The sequence below is a fragment of the Telopea speciosissima genome, chromosome 10, assembly GCF_018873765.1.
Source record: "Telopea speciosissima isolate NSW1024214 ecotype Mountain lineage chromosome 10, Tspe_v1, whole genome shotgun sequence".
NCBI lineage: Eukaryota > Viridiplantae > Streptophyta > Magnoliopsida > Proteales > Proteaceae > Telopea > Telopea speciosissima.
This window is the reverse complement of record NC_057925.1, coordinates 59,288,486-59,312,727: the sequence shown is the minus strand read 5'-3', so window position 1 is coordinate 59,312,727 and position 24,242 is coordinate 59,288,486. Positions and strand designations below refer to the sequence as shown.

Genomic DNA, 24,242 nt, shown 5'->3' with positions numbered 1-24,242 from the left:
GAAAATCCTTAAATCTCAAGCCTATCCAATAATTTTGTGGGTTTACAAAGCCCACGAACCAGCCTAAAATGAGAATGGGTTTAACCGCTTAAGAATTGAAACCTACTACACATTACCAATGCAAGAAACCCAGATCTGATCCTATCTGGACAAGCCCATCACTTGTGTTAGACTAATCTCTGAGTAGACTATTGTTAATTGACTTCCCTCCTGTCAGCCCATGAATACGGACCATCCATGTAACAATCCATTCTTGATTCTATCACCCGGCCCGACATGGGTCCATGAAAACATTGCTTGATGGCACAATCTTGATATTCCATAAATTTAGGGCTGCAACAGGGTCGGGTTGGGCCGGGCTTTTTAAAACCCTAGCCCAACCCTGAGTGCCCTTACCTGGGCCCAGGCCCGCCCTGACCCTGATTTAGGGCCTAAATTCCTTGACCCTAACCCTGACCCTGACGGGCCAAGCCCAGCCCAAGCCCTCCCTGATCGGCCCTGGCCCTGTAATAATTAAATTAAAATTACAAGACAAAAGATGTAAGAGAAAAGGCTTGAACCCAAGACATTTTGATAGTAGTTGGATTTTACACTATACAAACTGCGAAGTGCACTAAGTACTTTATATATATCTAATATCTTTTATTTTTTAATAAATAAAGAAATTTCTTCAGGGCCAAAATCAAGGTCAAGCTGACCCGAGGTCTCAACCCTGACCCAACTCGATCCTGACTCAGAACCAGGAATTTCTGGCCCTAACCCGCCCTTAGGGTCAGAAATCTTAACCCAGTCCCTGTTCGGGCTTAGGGCGGGCCAGGGCGGGTTCGGGCCGACAGGGCCAAACTTACATCCCTACCATAAAATATGGGATTAATAACGCTGCCTGGTCATGTGGCCCTGCACCCGAACACAAGAGCATACGAAATTATTGCCCCACCTTGTGATAAAAAATCTCATCCATATTGATGTCTCTGCGCATGCTCTCATTGACCCTACATTGGGTGAGGAGCCACGCGAGTACGCAACCAAGCCACTAATCTCTTATCCATAAAATATATGGAAGTAGTTTTTTGTCCATTAGTGTGGCTTAGGCCAGCATTAACATGTGTCTATCTCTCTCCTCTTTAAAATAAAGGGTCATAGACATTTTTACATCGAGGAAGAACGAGATAGACTAATGGGAATGCTTACATAGGCCACACTCCTTCCAGAAAAAAATAATTGTATTTTGTTTGCAATCAAACATTACCAAGTGTCATCATCACTGTAGTGTACTGCCAAGTGTCGCATCACTAGCCAGTCCAACCCAATCTGTCCTTGTTACTTTGCTGTAGTGCAATACTAAACTGGCAAAGTTGTCGCCCAGAGGTGAGAGGACAGCGGAAAGAGGCACATACAATTCATCTGGGCCAGGGTTTGGGCCCATATCTGAAGACTGAAAGTGACCCAGGTTGCTACTAGGACCAACATTCACTGCTTCCAGCCTGCTCTCTTTGCTGTAGCCTACTAAGCGTTACCAATAAGTCAATAATTGATGATAGGGAAATGATCCAAACATATTGGATCTAGATACGGATCTGAATCCGGATCCGACTTATATCTGTATCCATATTTATGTCTATAGTTGCCTCTTTTTACATAAATGCCCCTTAATTTTGATGCCTATTCAAGAGGGCGTCAACCGGTTGGGCCTGATCGGTTTGTTCGGGCTTAATCTGTCTCTACCACTTTCCATGCACTATTACAGACCTTTTAGGTAATTCGGTTTTTTATCAGTCCATAATAGTGCTCCTGGTAATCGGGCATAATCAATCTTTAAACATACTAATTGTTTGATCAAACCTTAAATGAAACATAAACAGGTTATAATCGGGCTAATAGCCTTAACAAGTTAATCGATCATCCGTCGAGCTTCGACCAAACACCATTTTCGTCTCTTTCCATAATCACACCAGATATGGCATCAAGTAACTTACTAACCAGTCGGTCCAAAATCAGGCCAGCCGGTGCCGATGGTAGGTTCCATGGAGAACGCATAGACTTGGGTGGGTGAGAATGTGAGATCCCTAACCCGCTGCAGAAGTGCTGGTGAAACCCGACCCGAATGTTATCCATTTGCATCCATACATATTAGGCTGCTGCAATGTTTCCTGGCCCACTCTCACGGCATATAGACATATAATGAATAGTGGTTGGATCTTTGTTCACAAATGGGGTCCACCATAAATACTTTTCATTGTGAGCATATACACAAACAAATTGCATTTATTGAATATCGAATTATTCATGAATCTTTCCATGTTTATATATTTCTTGGGGTTATATATATACATCAACATTAAAGTTCCTTACGATTCGCATAGTTGAGCCGCATGAAAGCATGATGTCACAATTTTAAGTTAGCCATATGTTAAATTTAAAGTAAAACTCAACCATATACCTTCTCATGTATTGACATTTCACGTACTATTTCAATCATCTATTATATATAATTATTTTATGAGATGGAATTTTCTGTTTGAGAGCATGGCCTCTAAGCCAGCGCGGGGCCAATTGGATTGCATGTGAAAGTGTCAATATGGGCAATATTTTCGTCTTTCATAGGATAGGGTGGTCATTTTGCCCCATCTTGTGTCTGGGCACAGGGACCATGCTCTTTTTTCTATGCTTAGCCTAGGTCTTGTACCAAGTATGACCCTGAATAGAGCCTATTGAAGGGCATGGATCCATATAACAAACCCCATTTAGTTGAGATTCTTCTGACATGCTAAGTTGTGTTTCCTTTCTCTTACTATCTTTCACCTCTGTCTCCATCTCTCTTTTTCCACCTCTTCTTACCCTTTTTGGTAAAAACTTAGTTTTCCATTTTTTCTTATTTTGTTTAATTTGCATTGATGTAGCCGACTCCACTAAGTTAAGATAATGTTGAGTTTATTATTGTTGTTGTTGTTATTCAAACTTTATTTTTTCTCACATGCTCAACTCGATTATATTTGGGAATCAGGGACATTAAGGGGTACTTTGTTATACATTTATTTTTTATTTAAACTGAAAAAATAAAGGGGAAAAAGCTACAATAGTCTTCCAATAATCTGAAAAAAACTGTAAGGATGTAGATCTTTTTTTTGTATGAATGGATTTAGCTTGATTAATCATATTGAAGTTAAGAGTGTTAGATGATTATGAACCATTATTTAATCATACTAAATTTACAGCTAATTTATGACCAAAAAAAATTTACAGTTAATTGATTTCGGAAGAGAATTATCCAATTGTTCGCCCTTTTTTTGTTTGGTGAACCAATTGTTGGCTTTTAATCCTTTTTACTAATGCATACAACATTTCTACAAAACAAAAACTATTTGTGTTAGATCTTTTGAAATAATTGTATGTTTAAATTTTTTATTTTTTTTTCTACTTCTCTTCTTTTAGGTTTTCATGGAATTGACTACGATTTGTTATTTAATACTTTTTTGTTGATTCTTTTGAACTTTTATAAATGCTTCTTAAACAGATTGTGTTTCAAGACATTTAAATGAAGATTATATTTAAATTTTTTTTTAAAAATTAATTCTAAATGATTACCAAAGAGTAAAGAACCACTTGACATGGATTGATTATTAAAATTGATATTTGTGTTTTTTGGTAAAAAAATTGATAGTTGTTTACATCATTGACTTTTGTAAACATATCTTGATTGGCTTAAGTTTGAATGCAACTTTAAACAAAGTGCAACATCGACAAAACAAGATTTGCCTTCCATGGATAATGACTTGACAAATTGCAACTTAAAAGTCGATGTGGTTTGATTTCCAAAAAGAACGAAATGAAAAACGGGGAAACACATGAAAAAAATGACAAAAAAGAAAACGATAGAAGATAATAAAAAAAAAAATAAAACATAACAATTTTAATGAGCTGATTCTTTGGAAAAAAGAATAATAAGGAGGATGAAGAAGTGTTGCAACAACAATAAAACGGAATTATAATTAAATTTTTGGAACACCTGGTCAAAAGTTGTGTGGTAGGTCATAGTAAAAATGACGAGACTAGATCATAAACCATCTAAGTCAAATAGGGTTCGGTATTTTTACTTGAGTCATGACAAACTCAGTAAGTTTTGTCCTTTTTTAAAAAACTATAAAGCCAACTTACTTAGAAAATGATTTGAAATAACAAATCTGTATTCTAAAACATTACGAAACCCTCAACTCCTCGACTCCCTTCTCTTGTTTAATGGTATAAACTCAAAATGCATTAATATGTGATTCCATGAATATATTTTTTCTGGTTTTCCTATATTTTTCTGATTTTTATTAATTTATACAGATTTATGGCATAAAAAATAATTTAAAAAAAAATGATTCGTCTTGATCGGGTTTGACAAGGTCGAGTCACCAGGTTTTTCTAAAAGACGAGTCGAGTCAGAAAACTTGGTTTTCCAACTATCATTTGTATATCATTTTCCTTTAATATCTAATCAATAAATAATAAATATGAAAACTACAATGTAATAAAAAATTGTATGACTTGAAGAATACTAGCCATTATTTCAAGAATAAAAATAATATATGATCTTTATTGTGTTTATTGTTTCAAATATTAGTAAACTAATGTTCTAACAAAATAGTAAAAAATATATGTTAGTTTTAGGAAGGTTATTTGTAAAGGGGGGTCATCAACATAGACAATATGAAAGGCTTTTGGATATGTGTTACCAAAAAAACAAAGGCTTTTGGATATGATTAATATAACTATCTCATGGTAATTAGATTAGCACTCAATTTCAGTGGATATATTATCCACACCATTATGTAGTCATGGTTTAATTTTTAAACAAATCTAACTTACATGTGTTAGTATACTGACATTGAAATTTGTTTCATAGGTCAAATATCTTTAGGACTATTTTAAGAATTTAGATGTTCGAAAAATAAAGAAAAATTCCACATATGACAAGTCATATGGTTGAGATAGAACCATGTATTTGTCATGTGGCCGATTTATGAAGTTCTCAGTCCATCAAACAAGTAGAATTATTGAATCACCAGTCCATATGGTTGAAATAGGTATGGTGCGAGAAACCGTTTTGGGGTTTTATATGCTGAAATCTTTTTTCCTTTGTAAAGTTACGTTTTTTCCAAATATAATCATTTTATGAAGAAAATATTTCTTAAAGGCACTTTCAAAAGTTGTTATAAAAGTGAAGATCATCCAACTAATAGGGTTGTCAAATTCAATTTAATAAAATAAATAAAGAAGCTATAAGGACATAGCAATGGTTGAAATTAATGGGATGCCAATTAAAACAATTGGTAGATTGTTGTGTTGATGGAAATTAAATAAGTTCGAATAAAAGTGTACTAAAGAATGTATCCAGACGTATATCTTACCAATTAAATTAATAAGATCGTTCCATCAAGAGGGAATTGTTTGTCTATCAAGTTGATGGATACCATAATAAATTCTAAAACGCTTTATGGTCATAGATTAAATAACTAAATCCTACTTACATAAAAACATATACAAATTTTCAACTCTCTTCCCATCCCTCCCTTTCGCCTTGTGATTATATTGTTAATTTCTCAAATTTCTAAGCATTAATATTATCAGCAACTTGCTTCAATTGACAAACTCAAAAAAATCTTAACATTAGAATATGGCTGAAAATAGTGTACAAATAAGTTGTGCTTGACATTAAAATTGTTGAGACACATCTAAATAACGTGTGAAACAATTTGACAAAAAAAAAATTGAAGAGTATTTCCCTTCCAATAATAATTAAATAAATTTTAATAACAATAAAAGATTTTTTAATCTCCCCCAATGGCCATAAACAACATTAAAATATCATTTATTGAATTTGAGAAGCTTGTTTAACTTACCGGTATCAACTTCATTGTGTGAATCTTGAAAGTCATTATGTTTTAATGAGGCCAAGAGTGTGCAAGCTCTTCAACTACCATATCCACCACCTATCCTTAAAATTAGAAGGTTATTTCATAAAAAAGGAAAGCATTTGAAAGGCCCCCCCCGCCCGCGTGGGTAGAAGACATATAATCTTATTACATTGATGTCTACTCTTTGAATAGGTTATGAATCTTAAACGCATTCTGAAACCCAATTCTTCCTTAATTTTTTTCGTCTCTAGAATACGTTTTAAGTTTAGAATCTATTCCAAGAATGCATACAAAAAACAACCTTAAGATTTATGTACGTACATTACTTTACATGTATACAAAAAGGTTAATTGGTTCACTAAATTACACAACCCAAACCATTTTGGGTTGGTAGAGTTTCTGGTTTTGGTTCAACCTTGACCATACTATCATAAAACTCAGATAGTGACATTTCAACCATCTCCTGTCTGTCCTTGCTACCACCCTCACCTAAGTGAGAGAAACAATGCTAGCTAGGACTGATCATCTTCTATTGGCTATTAGGGTTTTGATTAACAAAAAGGAGTATAGGTGGTCCGTGGTCCCCACCAACCTCACCTGTAGTATCCACGTGTTTGGCATAAGTGGGCATACAATGGAAGTCTACCAGAATTTGATGGGCTCTTAGGCCTGACTAATTGTGTGCCACTTTCCAGTAGAGGGTACAATCTAGACCCAGATATGGACAAATGGGCCGGCAGCCTACATGGGATTCTGGAGCTGGACAAAACTGTGAAAATGATAAATAGATGGGCATCATCGTTTAGGTTTGAAGCCTGTACGAGATGAGTTCCAGTGGATGTCTGGCTCTTTGCAGGGGTTGTTAACCTAATACCTGATCACATCACACTCTTAGTCATAGGGCATTGATGGGCTCTAGTGGGCTTTTGGCATCTTTTCTATGACCCTTAATGGTTAAGGTCCCATATGTGTTTTTGGTTTGAAGCCAAGTAATTGAAGTGTAGCCCTGGTCAGTAAGCCTGGATCAACATTGACCCGAGTGTAGTTTGAGTTAAAAGTAACGTAATGAGAAAAAAATCCTATCCAATTCCCTAAAAGTGTAGTTCGGGGTTGAGAGGTCGACACCTGGCATGCGCAACATCCAATGGTGTTGAACTTGAGAAAAAAAAAATTAACTCAGTCAACCTCAGATCGTTAGATGTCGTGCCTACCAGGTGTCAACCTCTCAACCCCAAACTATAATGTACTCGACGATTAAGGAAATGGAGAGGAATTTAATCCTATCGCAAAGAATTTTCCTACAAATGGTGTTGAACTTGAGAAAAAAAAAACTAACTCAGTCGACCTCAGATCGTTAGATGTTGTGTCTACCAGGTATCAACCTCTCAACCCCAAACTACAATGTACTCGACGATCAAGGAAATGGAGAGGATTTTAATCCTATCGCAAAGAATTTTCCTACAAACCGAGTGCTCGTAATTGTATGCATCGAAATGGAATAATCAATCCCCTTCCTTTATGGGTTCACAAATACCTCTTTAGGCCATGTTTGGATGCCAAGATAAGTAAAGAAAAAAAATTTAATTTGAGGACAGATCAATCATTGCATTATCATGATTTTTGTTTCAGTATGTTTTTTTGTTTTCTTTTGTTGACATCCAAACATAGCCTTAGTTTTTGTATTTTCCAAAATATCCCTTTTAATAGGAGCCAGATTTTATTTCAGTGCTATCAATTACGGGCAACGGTAATTTGCAAGAAAAATTTATCCACATAAGAGTATCAATGTAGAATCGAAATCGAAAAACCAAAATCAAATGGCCCTTTAAAATAACAAAAAATAAAAAAAAGTTCGGCACACTTTTGGATTTAGATCACAAATCATCGGTGTGAACCAAATAATGTTTGAAATTGCCTATTCTGGTTTTCTTTGTTTAGTTGTGTAAAAAGGTTTAAAGGTATGAGATTTGACATTGTGGCACCGTATCTTCATGACGCTGTAATTTTCTTCCCAATTTATTTGTTTTGTCAGATCATTTTCATTTAAACCGAACTACTGCAGACTGAATGAAACAAAATAAAACCAAACCAAGTTGATTTTGGTTTACGGTTTGTACATATTGTATGTTGAACTAATTACAATTGAACAAATTCGATTTGGTTTCAATGTGTACGTATCTGTGTATTGAACCAAATCGAACCAAACCAATGGACACCCGATTGATACCACTGACGTGAAAGTTAGAACCCTGGTTCTAAGTATTGGTATCGTATCACCTGTATCGGGCGGTATGTATCGATTTTGCCAGTCATCAATACCAATATTGTATTGGTAGCATAATACGGACAAGGGGTAAAATGATAAAAAAAAAAAAAACTCATTTTTTAAGAAAATTCAGGGGTATTCTTGTTCGATAAAGCCGCTTCAGGCCGGTATCGTATCGATTTTACATGTTGCCGATATCCGTTCTGATACCGTGCACTAAAACCATGGTTAAAAGTTAGAACTATTACAAGGGCATTTTGGTCCAAAAGGGAAGGAAATCCAGACTCACTGACTCGGATATGTCTTGTATTACGTAATGAGAAGGATAGGCACGTGTCAAAAACCAGGAGGTCAGAAACGTCTGAGCGTCAAAATAGCATCTAAAGGGGGAGGGGTTGAAGGTGGGAGCAGAGCAGAGAGAGAGAGGGGGTATTAATTGGTATAGTAAGGGGAACTTTCCCTTTCTGAAGGTTGACGCCTTTCCCTTTCCCTATAAATGCAAGGAAAATGACAGGTCACACACACACCCCCTCACCGATTTAAAGTGCTGTCGGCGTTGGGTAAGGTTTGGTTTTCGGTCCCCGCCGTACCTACGATCCCTCCCTCCCTCCTCCACTCTTATTTTCGTAATTATGAGTTACGGTTATGCCGTATCAAAATGCGATTATGGAACAGTAACAGCAGCTGACACGTACCGGTCACTATTATGTGATTGGTGGACTTAGACATACGGTCCCGCCTTGCCTCGCCTCTTCCTAACGTCGCATTTATGACTCTCTTGGGTCTCTTTCCCCCCCCCCCCCTCTCTCTCTCCTTTGTTTTCTTTGTTTTCTCTTTTGTTCCCATTTAATCTCGAAGGGAAAGCTATCATCAATTCATCATCTTCGTTTCATTACTTCATTGGAAGGGGAGAAAATTGTGTTCAATTTGCCTTTACTAAAATTAGGGTTCGAGGAATCGGGATCGAATGGGTTGAATCGGTCAATTTAAATTAAAATTGATTTTTGATTTTGATTTTCATTCGGATTTGGGGGAGGGGGAAGACAGTGACAAGGAGGCAAGAATCGGATTCATTGTGGAACTGAAGCACCACCATAGGGTTCTAGGAGAGAATGCAAAGACGAAGGTGGACTAACGGTGGCTTTGGGCTTCGCTTTCTGTCTCTCCTCTCCCTAGTCGCTCTCCCTCGTTCGAAACTTCAAGAACAACAATAACTTAATATTTTTACAGGCAAGAGATCTCTACTTGGTTGTATGATTTCTACACAAGTGTCTAGGCCAATGGGTGAGCATGCCTGGGTATCTATCTAGGGGGTAGAGGCGTCATCTCATGGTGCCCTTTGAGAGAGCATAGAAAACACCACCAAGTAGAGATTTATTCTACCGATTTTAAATAGTTCTAAACATTTTTGAACGATGATTTATTGAACCAAAATTGAATTACTATAAAATAGAAAACTGAATTGAATAAAATTGGATTATCAGTTGAAATTTAAAACATTTGGTTCAATTTTGATAAACGGTTTTGGTGTCAAATTCACACTTGCGATAAGGGAGAGGGTTTCCCACATCTTCTATTTTTTTTTTTTGATAATGGAATTTTATTAACGCTGGAACAATGTTCCAGACGAGTCAGAGAACAACTGAAGAAGAATACAATCAAGGGGTGGGGAGTGATGCCAAAAGGAAGAAGTCTGAGAGAACGATCCAAGAGAAGCGAGCTGATCAGCCACTGAATTGGCCTCGCGGAGGGCATGAACAAATATAGCTTGACCAAAATGTGATGCTAGAGTTATGCAGTCCCGTATTATCGCAGCGATCCGCCAAGGACAATCCGAGGAAGGATTAGAAAGAGAGTTGACCACAAGAAGATTATCACTTTCGATGATGCCATTCGAAATGCCCTGCGAGACAGCCATACGAAGCGCTTCACAGACCGCCAGAGCTTTAGCTACAAGGGCGTAATTCCAGCCAACCCCTATTGAGAAGCCACAAAGAAAGGTAGCGTTAGGAGACCTGCAAACACCTCCCAGCCCAGCCAATCCTGGATTGCCCTGACTGGCACCATCGACGTTGAATTTCATGAAGGGGGAGATCGTTAGGATCCAACGAACAAGCCTGACTGCTCGATGGTTAGGCGGCAAGTAATTTTGAAGATGTTCTCGTGAAGAAGCAATCCCTGAGAGTAACAGTGGCCGGATTGAAAGGAGTGCCCCTGAAAATTAAGTCCCAATAGGCCGTCCAGATGTGCCATAACAGTCCGCAAGAGAGTTAGACTTTTATCCAATTATCCTTGTTAAGCTGGAAAGGGATCTGCAACGTTGCTTGGACTCCACTGAGAACATCTGGAGCCATAAACAAATGTGAAAGCCCAGTTTGGCGCCAGATGCCTTCCACATAAATACAATTCACAAAAAGGTGAGAAGGCGATTGCATATGCTGCTGGCAAATATGACAATAAGGATTCATATTAAAACCTCTTGAATTGAGAAAATCCGAAAGAGGCAAGCGATCGTGTAGAGTTTTTCATATTAAAAATTGCACCTTTGGAGTAGTAGGAAGGTGCCAAATCTTCAACCATTTCTTATCCATAGTCTGCGAGTTAGACCTAATAGCAAGATTGTAGGCAGAGGAAACTGAAAACTTGCCTGTTGAAGTGCCTTGCCACACTACGCGATCAGGTACAGGAAAGGTAGGAAATGGAAAGGATAAAATTTAAAAGGCGATGTCAGGGGGCCACCAATGAAAGACCCTTTCCGGAATCCATGCTTGAATGGTAGGATCAATGAACCAATCAACTGCAGAGGGAGCAGATGAGGGAAGAGGAAAAGGAGCCGATGAGGGTGGCTGTGATGGAATCCAATGATCCAGCCAGGGATTAATACTTCTGCCATTGCCCACCTGATGAAAAATACCAAGTTGAAGCAGATCCCGAGATGAGCAAACCGAATTCCATCCCCAAGATGCAGTTGTGGGGCACTTAGCTTGAAAAAACAAAGTGTTGGGAAAATACTTTTCCTTCATAAGTCTAGCCCATAATGAAGTAGGGGGTAGCAGGAGTTCCCAACCTCTTTTGGCTAGGAGAGCAGAGTTCATGGGAGCCAATAGCTTGATGTTTAACCCACCACATCGCTTAGGTTGGCGGATGGTGTTCCAGGAAACAGTAGGAACCACAGAGGAGCTTCCTCGAGACCAGAAGAATTGACGACCAGTCTTGTCCAGATCTTTATGTACTGTCGAAGGAAGCTTAAAGCAGGACATAGCATAAAGAGGCATCGATGAAAGAGTGGATTGGATCAGGATTGTCTTACCCGCCAGATTGAGATATTGGGTTTTCCAAAGCTGCAATTTATTCGACACTCTGGCTAGCAGGCTTGAACAGTGAAGTTTAGTTTGCTGCTGATAAAAGGAATACCCAGGTACCTATCAAGGGCATTAGTGGGAATAATCTGAAAGAACTCCCTGAGCTGACGCTTTGTGGTAGAGCTGACATTCGGGCTGAACTGAGTAGTGGATTTATTAAGATTGATGATTTGCCCAAGCTTTATAGTATGATTCCAATAACTCACTAAGTGCTCGGGCTTCCGACATGGATGCGTCTCCAAAAAAGATAAGATCATCAACAAAGACCATATGAGTCAGTCGTGCTCGGCCACATCTTCTATGCTAGGGAGATTCTCATGCCTTACACAAATTACAATACAAAATGGTTTGATTTAGATTTAATCCCCTCACGAAAAAAGAAAGAGTCAATGTAGGACCCATGGTTAGGATTGTGTCCCAGTCCTGTTCGGAGGGGTAATTGGATGTCTTAAAAAGCCAATTTACAAAAAATTGGGGAAGAAAGAAATATTCCATGGAGAGTTTAGGTAATATGGGTTTAAATTTAGGGGGTTGACAGAAATTTCCGCAAAACGTAATCGACAAGAAAGAGAGAAAGACAGTTGACAGCCATGGATGCTCTGCTATATATATATATGAGAAAGAGTTCCAGTTTCGGTATTTCTTCCACTGTAAGGATTAAGGTGGATTCGGGTTGTCTCAGTCGAATTCGAGCTGGGAAGTCCATCATTTCATCTAAATGTGTAAACCCGCCTTTGGTTTTCTTATCATTTGAATGTGAAATATAACAGTTTTCAAAAGGTTGGAAGCTCGGAATTGGCTGAAGACATAGAGCAAAGAAGAAGGAAGAGAGGGTGTAGTTTTAAAGTAACAGAGAAAGCGAAATTGTTGATCTAGTTAAGCGATTCCGTCGGATTTCTCGTGAATTCGATAGTTTATGGAGCTGATTACAAGTTCAGGAAGCAGATCTGGAAATTGCAGAGACGATAAGCAATTCAGTGTAGAAATTCAGGAACTAATGACGGAGAACGTTCTTGAAGACGCAGCAGTAGTGCCTGTAACCGAAAACTCTTTCACTGCTCTCCTCGGTCTCCCAGCTAATCAAGCGTTAGAGCTCCTTCACGAACCAGTGAAATCTCAGGAGATCCTCGCAGCAGATATCTGGAAAAATACTCAAGAAGATCAGAGAAACTTTGGCTACTCATTCAACTGCTCTCCCATATTCCCTACAAATGCTGCCTTAGTAGAACGAGCCGCAAGGTTCTCAGTCTTCGCTGCCGCAGAAGATTCGCCGGAATCGAGCTCAGTTCCGTCAATTTCAAGAGAGAATTCTCCCAAATTGAAGGCCGAACCAGCTGAGTCCGAGTCCAACCGGAGCTCATCTCCGATTCCCTCCTCCGCTGCAAACGTTCCAAAGGAGAACCAGAAATCGACTAAGCGCAAGGAACGGGAGAAGGTAACAAACTCTTTTAGGGTTTCCGGTTTCTTTCCATTTGTGATAACTGGTATTCCTTCATTCGAGAAGATCTACCAGAGATTGAAAAGCTTCATTGTTTTTTTTTTCTTCATTTTTGGGTAAGTTAGGTCAAAGGCTCTGCTAAGAAGAGCAAAAACGATGGTGAGAAGCTTCCTTACGTTCACGTTCGAGCTCGTCGTGGGCAAGCTACTGACAGCCATAGCCTAGCTGAAAGAGTAATTAATCACGTTATTAACAGTAGAAGAAGAAGATCTTAATATTTAATTATCGTAATCATTTTATTAATAAAGAAACTAATCCCATTGTTTATTAATAATGATAGGCGAGGAGAGAGAAGATAAATGCTCGGATGAAGCTCCTTCAGGAACTGGTTCCCGGTTGTAGCAAGGTTTACTTCTCTAGTCTTTGCTTCTCTTTTCGTGTAACTTTCCTTTTTATTAAAGCTGCGTTTGGTTGTGTTTTATGTTTTTCTTCTTAAAAAATTGAAGCTGCATTTTGTTTTTGAAAGTCGGCCGGTTCCGGTAGGCTCAATTGGTTAAAGCCTGAAATCGGGTCAACCGGTACAGTGTTGGGGCTAGACTGATTATTCTTCTGGTGTTTTCACGGTATATTCGATTAGGATTGACTAACACTGAAACCGATCAAGACCACGGTGTTTGGTATCGATCAAAAAGATTGTCTTTTTTGAATTTTCGTTCGATTTGTGCCATTAAAACCTTGACCGCAACTGACCATTTATAGCCTGATTATTCATTTTATGACTTGACCAATCCGTTTATGGCATGTTTGCAGCTTGATTAACTCAATTAGCCTGTTTAAAGACCAATTATAGTATGATTAGTTTGATTATGAATTATTAATCGATTAATTGATTATAAACATGTCCATCCCTAGCTTAAGAGGCCAGGTTAATTAAAACGTGTGGTACTGGTGGATCCTTAAATTGGTGGGGATTGATTAGACCTAATCGAAACTAACCAAGCCCTAGGGTTTTAATTCACGATATTGAAACGAGTATCAATCAATTCCAAAATTAAGACAATTCTGTGAATTTTTGAACAATACCAATGATATATATCGGTATCATATTGGCCATAGCCAATACCGACATGGATAGGGAAATCAGATATGGATCGGGAATCAGGATACCAATACCTCAAATTATATCAGGCCCACTAGTTGACAGCCCTGAAAGAATTTAACATAAATATGAAATTATAGTAATAAATTTTTGTAAGAGTTATAAAAATGTTTTTCTGAAGAATTCATATCAAACGCGACCTAAACTTTTAAGTAAGGACTTCAAGCAAAGGGTTTAGTCGTTTTCAACATTTTCATATTTTGGTCAGAATTCAGAGGTGTGAAAGGGGGAAGAATTGTCAAAAGAGAACTACAGAGAAACTATAGAACACACGCCCATGTAGTTTTCTAATCTAAAATGAGAAAAGTCTTGTGGTAGTTTTGGCATTATCTTGAAATTGAAAACCCTAGTTAAGTTCGTCATCTTATTAGAGTTTAGCAGAAATCCCAAGGCTTTTATCAGGTACACAAAAATACTTTGGGAATTGTGTGAATCTCATAACTAAAAGTTGTGGATCGATGGACGAGAATACCCTTAACATGGTAGGGATGTGGACCATCTGGTATATTCGTTATGTGTCTTTTTCACGGCACAAGAAGAGAAAAAGGTGCAGTGAAACGACAAAGGCAGAGCTTTTATAAAAGCATCTCTACCAAAAAAAAACCACAACGAAACTACAAATGATAAAACAGAACAGTGTGGAAACATGAGATGATAGGCCAAGGGTCGTTTTTTCATAGATATGGAAAAGATTCGATGTGATCCTACCGTCTACTAGGCCTTTTTGCATGTCTTCACCGTTGGATTGAGTCTATTGTAGAAATCCAACGATTGAGACCTTAGGAAGTGATAAAATCTTATCTTTATGGATTGATGGTTTGAAGGAGTGAATTAGACCAAATGGGCTTTAAAGGTCACCTGATCGGTAGAGTAGGCATATACATATGGTGGTCCTATCATCCTATCCATGGAAGCCATGAACCCAAGTATTTATTATTGTCTTATGAAAACAGGACCACTGGAATACTGGAATTTGTAATTTGTAAGTAACAAATGAACTGGTCCCAGAACTTCAATGTTCATTGGTCCTCAATGGATGACCCTTAAACCTCTTTAGCTGCATTTCTGACCTGAATTCACAAAAATTATATTGTCTAACACCATAGCAGTACCATAGCCTTCTCTTTCTGCTCTGGTCTGCACTCTGGACCACCTAACAAGTGTGTAAGAATAAGAGTGAAGACTGGGAAGTGGGCTGTGAATAAAATAAACTACACCCTTCATTGGGTTTATGTATAAACAATTTATACTCATTGCCAAGGATTTCAAAAAACTGGGTTTTTTGGACCTTTGGTAGCATGGTTTAGTGGTGGATGGGTTTGCTGTGGATATTGGGATTCATCAACCCTTGTAAAAAATATCTTGTATAATGGGTATATGTGTGGCCTCTGTTTCATAACAGGTTTTGATTCAATAAGGCTTCTTACATGTAGGTGTCAGACCGAACAGCTATGCCCCACCATGACATCGACCCAACTAAGGTTATAGAGGGTCACTGAATAGCAGAAAATCAGAAACGTTGTTGGGAGTTTGGGGCCACCATTGTTGGCCTTATGTTTATGCTTTTGTTGGAAGCTGTGGTACGAAGTAAAATCTGCATTTTACTTCTCTGGAAATTTGCAGATTGGTACTTTCGTCCTTGGCATTTTTGTTTATCATTTTGGGCGGGCATTTTGACAACAAAATAGAGAGGATGAGTAGATTAGTCTACTAGAAAAGTCTGGTTTCTATCTGACTTCTGTTCAAGTGGAAAGTGAGGGTAACTCTTGTTATCTTAATCGTGTCTCTTTTTCATTGCTTTAATGGCGTTCTTTTACGAAAAAGAAATGCTTTTGCAGATATCAGGTACGGCTCTAGTGCTGGACGAGATCATCAACCACGTACAGTCACTGCAGCGTCAAGTGGAGGTCAGAGTCTAAGCTCAAACGCCCCCCCCTGCCCCCTGTTTCCACTTTCCATTTATTTGTGCTTTTTGAGTTTTGCCTGCTACTTCAAGGGGTAAAATAAAAAGAAAAGGACTTAAAGGACTTGACTCTATACTCCCCCCACCCTTCTGTAAATAATACCCTAACTATTTGCACTGCTCCTTGGGCATTTTTGTCACTTTAATATCATTTTGTTTATTTAAGGCTTGAACTTCTTTCACTGGAACCAGACCTACCACATGGTAGATTGGTGGGGTCCAAATTTTTTGGGTAGGTATACCCTTGGTCCCCTGCTCACAAGTCAAGATTTAACCTAAATGGAGGTTGCCAAGTGGCCAAATGGGGGTTCAAAGAATTCAAGAAATGAGAGTGCATGGTCCTAATCCCTTGGGACCAGCCCTGCAGCCTCTATGGTTCTCATAGGATCCAGTGCTGACCCGGTGCGTGTGTAAGGATGTATGCATGTGCCGGTGGAATTTCAACCGAAGGTCTAGATACCCTCATTAGCAGGAAAAAAAATGATATCTAAAGGGGTTTAAATTAGGTTGAATTTGAGTATAAAACTTGACTAGTGGATTATCTTGACTATCCCTTGTTTATCCAATGGTTTGAAATTGCTATATCATCCTCTGATGTGGCAAAATTAGGAGTCCCTTGTAAAGAAAGCCTCTCTACACTAAGACACTGTAAAGGCAAAAGTGCCATTTATTTTATTTTATTCATTAATTTATTTTTAGTTATTTGGTTCTAACTCGATCCAAACATTGGGTTTCAGGTTCTATCAATGAGACTCGCAGCGGTTAACCCGAGAATCGACTTCGGCCTTGACAACTTACTGGCTGTAGAAGTATGTACCTACTAATTGGTATACTTTTCAGAATTTTCTGTTTTAAGTTTCCAAATTTAACTTTTTCTTAATATATATTTTTAGTAAAAAAGCTTTCGTTCTTACTCGTTAATTACAGCCAAATTCTGAGCCTCGAATGTAAAAATGTGCTAAACAATGTAAAGCTATAGATCAAATGTTCATGCATGTCTACTAGTCAGTCCCTATAGTGGGAGATGTAAATAACAATACTTGTTTCCTTCCCAATGCCCTGTATTTGCTTAATAAGGTAGATGTGTCATAGGTGTTACCACCAAGATTAATCTAATTTAGCTATTGCTGATTTTAACCTTCTCTATTGGTTACCCATTTACTTTACCATTGTGTAATTTTTGCCTTAATTTCAATTTGTTGTGTCAAAGTACTTATTTTTAATCTCGCAGAGTGGATGCCTTAGTACTGGTGGCTTCCCCAGCACACTAACAGTTGAGCCAATGATGTGGTCTGAACTTCAATTCAATGGAGCAAGATGTCAACAACAACAAAATCAGCATCAACAGTTGTGGGAAGTTGATGTGCTGCAACCACCAGTTTGGGAGAGAGACAATTACAACAATTATCATCCATCGGAGAACTCTGTTTTCAGTTACAACTCCTCAGCAGACTCAGGTGGTGGTGAGCTTAAATATTCTTTGCATTACCAAAAGAATTGAATTGAATGAATGGACTCAGATAATAGTTGTTTGATTTGCTCATTTATTTGTGAGAAAGATTACATCCTCTTTGACTTATGTCTACTTGCAAAATCTGTTCCTTACTTCCTCAATTTTTATTTTGGCACAGTATCAATGCACTTGAACCAGTTGAAAATGGAATTATTGAAGCTCAGATAAAGCTTTCATTGTAGCTTGGTAGTGTACATACCAGAAATATCATTAGCAATTAGAAGAATAGTGGGGAGGAGCTCTTCATGTTCCTCAAGGAACATGTCTTTGCGATATTGGCAGAGGCGATTAGGATCCTACTTCTCTTCAAATCTAGGAGGAAAAAATTTGATTTGATGTTCTAATATCATTGTACTAACTCAATTGGGTTATTTAGTCTTCTGCTTCAGTTTCAATCTGAGTTGATTGATTCATCTTGTAAAACGATGGAACAGGCTATGACTTATATTATATTGAAGTCGTAAAGATTTCTATGTTTTACTGATCAATTTCTTTACAAGCCATTGTCTGAACCACAAAGACTTCCATTTCCAGCTGGAAGTGCCAATCAATGGATACAGAACAGAAACTGGAAAAATAAGAATCAAACCAGACAGCAAAAACTGAGATATAACAATTTCAGAAAAGCAGAGTCTAGTCTCCAATTTAAGACTAACACAATCTCAGAGACACTTTTGTACTAATTCATCAACCCATAGGCCTAAATATAAGAAGAATCCAAGTCCCCTGGTTGACTTAGTAAGGTTAGTATGTGCATATCGCAGCCCAAACCAAGAGTATAGCAGCAGCAATCTGCAATTCTACAGGATTACAACAGTAGTCTGGAGATGTTAGTCCAGACTCCGGATGTAATAAAGTCTGGTCTACACAAGGTTATAAAACACGGTATCGAGTACCGTGTTGGTCATTGCTGATACCAGTACAGATTGGCTGCATTGGGCTGTATCAGACTGATTCGGGATTAAAAAATCCACCTTTTGGCCGATACACCTTTTGACTTCCATTTTAAACCACTAATTTTTTGTAGGGAGAATGTTTTCTGTACCGAGGGACGCAGGCTGTGCCCAGACACGCCCAGACAAATGGGGATGGGCTCAATGATCACCCTATCCTCCTAAGTGGCAGGCCCATGTGTCTGGGCACAGCCTGCGCTGCGGCACAGAGAACATGAACCTTTTTTTGTAAGAGGGTGTAGGTCCAAGATGGTATCCTAATGCAATACAGTGGCATTATCTGCCATGTGGCAGGTTTTACAAGGCCCAAATTTTGGTGACAAGTAGGCTCCTCATACTTTTACCACTTTTATACCATAGTTGGAGTTGTCCTACTCTTTTCCATATTGAAATAAAGGGCAGAAGGCTCTCTAGTCTGGCAATCTAGATAACCAAGCTAGGTCTGGTGTTTGGTGCCCATTTCCCTCACGGGGAAGATCAGATTAGCCTGAAATTTTGTGAACTAGTAGACTTCAGGATCCGCTACTCACATGTTAAGTTTCAGTCCAAACAGAACTCTTACCATTTTGTGAAACAGATAATATGAACCTGACATATAGGTGCGACTATTGAAGGATTGTATAGACATACACATGGGGGAGGCATAAATGATTGAATTTGAGGGTGACATTTGAATGTGGTCTATATAAAGCATCTCCTTAGTATCCAATGGTTTATTTTATCATTGGATCCTTGTACATAATGGATTTTAGTGGCCCAACCAAGGACAACCATCGACCAAGTAGGATTTTGCCAAAATAAAAATAAAGGAAAATAATTATGGGAAAAAAAAAAGTAATAAAATTAAAATACGAATAATAAAAACCAAGTGATAAATCACCCACTTAATCATATTACACTGAGCGATTCAAAATTTCAATCCTAGAAAATTTAAAATATAATTCAATGAGAATGAGAAAAAAAAATAATAATAATTCCGACCTGCCGGATTCGAACCAGCGACCTAAGGATGTCCACCAGGAAATTTCCCACTACAGTCCTCCGCTCTACCAACTGAGCTAAGGTCGGATATATTTGTTGTTGCTGGGATTCCAATAAAAATCAAGTAATAAATCACCCACTTAATCATATTATACTGATTTACAGAGCGACTCAAAATTTCAATCCTAGAAAGTTTAAAATATAATTCAATGAGAATGAGTTAAAAAAAAAAATTTCGACCTGCTGGATTCGAACCAGCGACCTAAGGATGTCTACCAGAAATTTTCCCACTACAGTCCTCCGCTCTACCAACTGAGCTAAGGTCGGCAATAAATGTGGCTGCTGGGATTCGAGCCCAGGTCTCCACGGCCACAACGTGGAATTCTTACCACTAAACTACAGCCACAAGTTGCTGTTAATTATCATAAGTTTTTTTAATTATTCTTAAACACAATTTAGATAAGATTAATTGACTTTTTTTTTTTAAAATTTTTTTTTTATGGGGTAGAAACAAGATTAATTAACTTACAAGTACGTAACTCGCAACCATACCAATATGCTGTAACTTGCAAGAGTTAATGCTGGCTCAGCCCACAGTACGAGCTGCTCCTACGTAGGGCCCCCAAATAGCCAAAATGTGGGATATGGATTCACACTCAGATTTGTCCCCTCTTAGAGATTGCTCATGCCAAAAAAATAGCATCATTCTAGTGTACGACCAATTGATTTCTGATTTTTTTTTTTCTTTAGCGGAGTCATTTCAAGTAATTCCTCGGAATCAGATTGGTGTATCAGCGGATTCATAATTTCATATTGGAATCCATCGTGATTGATCCCAACTCCAATCAATCCAATACAGTCGATTCATACCTAAAAATCCTAGAAATTCCCTATTTTTGGATCTGAGGACTTATTCTAGGAAATTCCTCGATCTGATACAGATCGATATCATCACTGATCAATTCCGCATTTTAAAACCTTGCTCCATACTAATGGCACAGGTAGCATAGACAGCCAAGATCAAATACTCTGGTCTTCATCATATGCCATGGGCAAAAAATATCTTAAGAGAGCGCGATCAACATCCCTTATACATCACCATGAATCTTCTTTGCAAGCAAACACCAGCCTAAATGAATTCAAGTCTTTGCAGACAAACAATGGGTGTGTTCTAAGGTGCTAATTGTCTCAATTATGCTAATTCTGGGATTGAATCTTTGACTTCACTCTTTGCCTTCACCTGAGAGTTTGGATTGACTATGGGGGCTAAAGGAGTTGGTGAAAAATTTCAAGCACCAAAAAATTGAAAAAAAAGAAAACAAAAACGGTAAAAGTTTCCCTTATTGGCAGACCATGTGAGAGATTCCTTGGTTGTTAGAAACCCAATTCTGCTGTGTGGAGTCGTCATATGGTAGCTCCTTGGTTGTTGGGAACCCAATTCTGCTTTGTGGAGAAGTGATATGGCAGCTCCAGTAGCTCCGATCATTGGGTACCGGACGAGATGTACAAATCCCCTCTTACAGTCACTAGTACTAGTAAGTTAGCTTACGTTGTGCCGGGTAATATGCTTTGTTTGTTGAGTGAAATTAAACTCCTGAGACATGCATTGATCCAATCCAATGCAGTTGCTAGATAACTTCAACAATACCGTTGATTTCATTGGGGGGAAAATTTTCAAATGGTTAGTCCTCATCTGGTAGTGCACGTCTTTGGCAAACGGAAGGTGCCATGGCTTTTGATGTTTAGGTGGTCTAATTCACCTAATAGTGCATTCAAATGCCTTTCTTATTCATGAGATGTGAATGTGGAAATCGCATTGCCATGCTCAAAATAACTAGCCTACATGATGTAAAATAGTTGACTACTACTCTGCCTGCATATATATACCTCAGCATTGTGCTTGGAAATGGCCAGGGAGACTAAAAATGCCAACCAGCCCCCCCCCCCCCCCCAAAAAAAAAAAAGAAATAAAAAAAAGTAAAAATCCAACCGAGTAATACAGGACAACAGATGGTGAACAATTGAGTTAATTCCAAACATCAGATGATTGCAAGCCCTCCACAGATCTGTCAAGCCAGTAGTTCAGTTGAGGAAATCCAAGAAACTAGTTCATTACCTGCATGAATGCCAGTAGAGTGTTATTCTATTTGTAAACCTATAAAAAAACATATAACCTAGAAGACAGAAGTTAGATCAAAGTCATGGCTAAAGCAGCAATACAACAAAAGGAGGCCCTGGGTTGGTTTTAGCCAGGATGAATTGCATAACAAACAACTCAACTCAACTCAGCCTAATCCCAATTAAATGGGGTCGGCTACATGGACCTTTCTCCAATCAACTCTATTCAAAGCCTCATTTGTTACTAATCCAAAGCTATGCATGTGTTTCCTCAACATCTCCTAGAGTCATTTTAGGCCTACCACCCCTGATACTTTTAGTTCCTCCAATCTAAATTATATCACCGCCTCCTTATTGGAGCTTCCAGAGGCCTCCATTGCACATGAGCTAAGAAAACGGCATAGCTATTGCATGACTGATCAGATCTCCTGTCGCATCTCTCATGAATTATCAAACGTATGCAACTTAGCCATCTTATGTCACCTGTTAACAAGTAATAAGAAGACATATATGAAGGGCATGGAATTACCAAGTGGCAGATGTAAAGTATATTTTTAAGCATTAGAACACCAAATGCATGCAACACCACATTTGTGTAGGAAATGATCCATCTCCCACAAAAAGAAGTCATTATTCCAAAACTGTACTCGAACATTGAACAATGGCAAGTACTATGTATTTTTATGGGGAACATGAAGAAAATAACTGTCGCATCGTATGAGATGCATATGAAGATGTAGCATCCTGTGTTAACTTTTTTCTTCAATGGGAACAATGATAAATTTTTCTGAAGCATATAGAGTACACTCCTCCCAAACTAAAAGAAAATGGAACCCAGATCTCCCTCCTGAGAAAATCATTCCAAATGAAGTACCTAAAGCTATGAATCAGAACATGTACTTCATCTCTAATTTCAATTAAAAAGATTCATATCAGAAACTTGAATTGCGAGCTTGAATGCCAGCACTGTTTAGAGAGAGTGAGCAAGGTAACAAAGCTTACTTGCTGCTACAACTTTGTCTTCCACACTCGAATGGTGCCATCAACAGAGGATGTTATCATACAGTTATCCTTTGGATGATAACTCACACTCGTTACCTGACAAGAACCATGAACCATTATTTATTTTACTCATCTTATATAATGGAAACAAATAATTAAAATGAGTGATTACAGCCACCATATATTGGCTCTATCAACAAGCAATTGCACTTAGAATACTGAACAAGCATGGCAACCAACAAAATAATTATGCAAGGATAAATTCACCCAAAAAAAAAAAAAACACGCAAGAAATAAACTTTGTACGTTACATCAAACCCATAGATGAAACGGACAATCAGCACAGAAATTCCTCAGTTTTCAGTTTGATTTTAGTCAGGAAGCAGTCTTTATACACGGCATTCTTGCTAAATGTGGCTAAATAAAGACAGACTTTGGTTCTTGATGCAAATGGAGTAACATAATTGTGATTTAGAAGGGAAGGTAGAAAGAGAGAAGAGAATGGCTCAATGGAGTTGGACGACTCCCTCTCCCAAGCTCAAACTAGTTTCATTAATAGAGAATGACTAAATACCCCTTCCGGGTAGAGGATTACAATTTATGTACTCCACAGTGTATATCCAATAAATGGTACCATCTGATACAAAGAATGGTACCATTTGGAAGCAGAGAATGGTTCTGGTTTTGGTAGCATTATCCAGTTCAATGATGTAGAACACCAATAAATTTCCATGCTATGTTAAGAAGTTAAGGTTTGGCATAGAGATGTCGTTGGGACATTGCCAAAGTTTGCATGGTTTAGAAAATTGGAAAAAGAGATTGAGTGAGAGCTTTTAGGAGCTAATTTGTTTATATGATGGACCACAGGGTTAGGTTTTGCAGGAGCTGAATTAGTTTTCATGAAAATTAATTTCAGGTTTAAAAAGTGAGGCGAAGACTTCAGGTTAGAGTTGATGCGAAAGTCCAGATTAGAGGAATACTCATGCGGTATCTTGCATACACTTTAGGATTTGAAAGTTGAGACCAAAGGGTACTAAGAGAAGTAGTACAAAATTTTAAGAAAATTGGACTAGGAGGATGCCTGCATAAACAGATAGAGGGTTTTTTTATTTCATAACCATAATGAGGATTGAAAGCATAATTAACATGGAGTATCACTGACTCAGGGTGGTTTAGTAGAGAAAATTGAAACAATTTAGAAGCATACAACAAGAATAAGAAAGGTATGAAGTTTTTTGAGTGGGGTGATGTACTGGCGCCTAAAAGAGGTACCCCTCCTTGGATTCACTTATCCTAAGAACTTCTAAAAGAGGAATGCAAGTATGCTTTATTTACCATCTATACAACCCTATACTAGCCTTTACAAATATTAAGTAGGGCCCAAACATATTTTGCAAAAAGACCATCATGATCCCTTTTTTATAGGTATTTTAGGCGAGGCGCAACCATATCCCTGGTAGGGCAACTGCATAGACAAACTACAAATGGGACCCACTGGTACCTTCATGATCATATTCCAAGTTAACGGACAAGATGAGAAATTCTGTTTTCCCACACTTCAACTACCAATACAACCTTATGTTTAGT

The 24,242-nt window shown here is 38.2% G+C and overlaps 2 protein-coding genes and 3 non-coding genes across 5 annotated transcripts in view; 1 reads left to right on the top strand and 4 right to left on the bottom strand.

Moving 5' to 3' along the window:
• Positions 1-12,153: 12,153 nt before the first annotated feature.
• LOC122644081 (transcription factor bHLH48-like) lies at positions 12,154-18,055 on the top strand. The gene is made up of 7 exons (XM_043837685.1): positions 12,154-12,963; positions 13,092-13,199; positions 13,307-13,372; positions 15,964-16,032; positions 16,826-16,897; positions 17,320-17,545; positions 17,720-18,055. The coding sequence occupies exons 1-7, from the start codon at positions 12,445-12,447 to the stop codon at positions 17,767-17,769; spliced, it is 1,110 nt and encodes a 369-aa protein (XP_043693620.1). The 5' UTR covers positions 12,154-12,444; the 3' UTR covers positions 17,770-18,055.
• Positions 18,056-19,529: 1,474 nt separating this feature from the next.
• TRNAY-GUA lies at positions 19,530-19,622 on the bottom strand. Its single transcript has 2 exons — positions 19,586-19,622; positions 19,530-19,565 (listed from the first exon to the last, which is right to left on the bottom strand). It is a non-coding gene; the product is annotated as a tRNA-Tyr (tRNA).
• A 147-nt stretch (positions 19,623-19,769) lies between these two features.
• Positions 19,770-19,862, bottom strand: TRNAY-GUA. The gene is made up of 2 exons: positions 19,826-19,862; positions 19,770-19,805 (listed from the first exon to the last, which is right to left on the bottom strand). It is a non-coding gene; the product is annotated as a tRNA-Tyr (tRNA).
• Positions 19,863-19,869: 7 nt separating this feature from the next.
• TRNAH-GUG lies at positions 19,870-19,941 on the bottom strand. Its single transcript has one exon. It is a non-coding gene; the product is annotated as a tRNA-His (tRNA).
• Positions 19,942-21,485: 1,544 nt separating this feature from the next.
• Positions 21,486-24,242, bottom strand: part of LOC122641459 (WD repeat domain-containing protein 83) — an 18,986-nt gene continuing 16,229 nt past the window's right edge. The window contains exons 9-10 of the mRNA XM_043834698.1: positions 22,656-22,751; positions 21,486-21,651 (exon numbers count right to left, since the gene is read on the bottom strand). Of these exons, the coding sequence (XP_043690633.1) occupies positions 22,662-22,751 (90 nt within the window). The 3' untranslated portion in view covers positions 21,486-21,651; positions 22,656-22,661. The remainder of the gene's footprint in view (positions 21,652-22,655; positions 22,752-24,242) is intronic.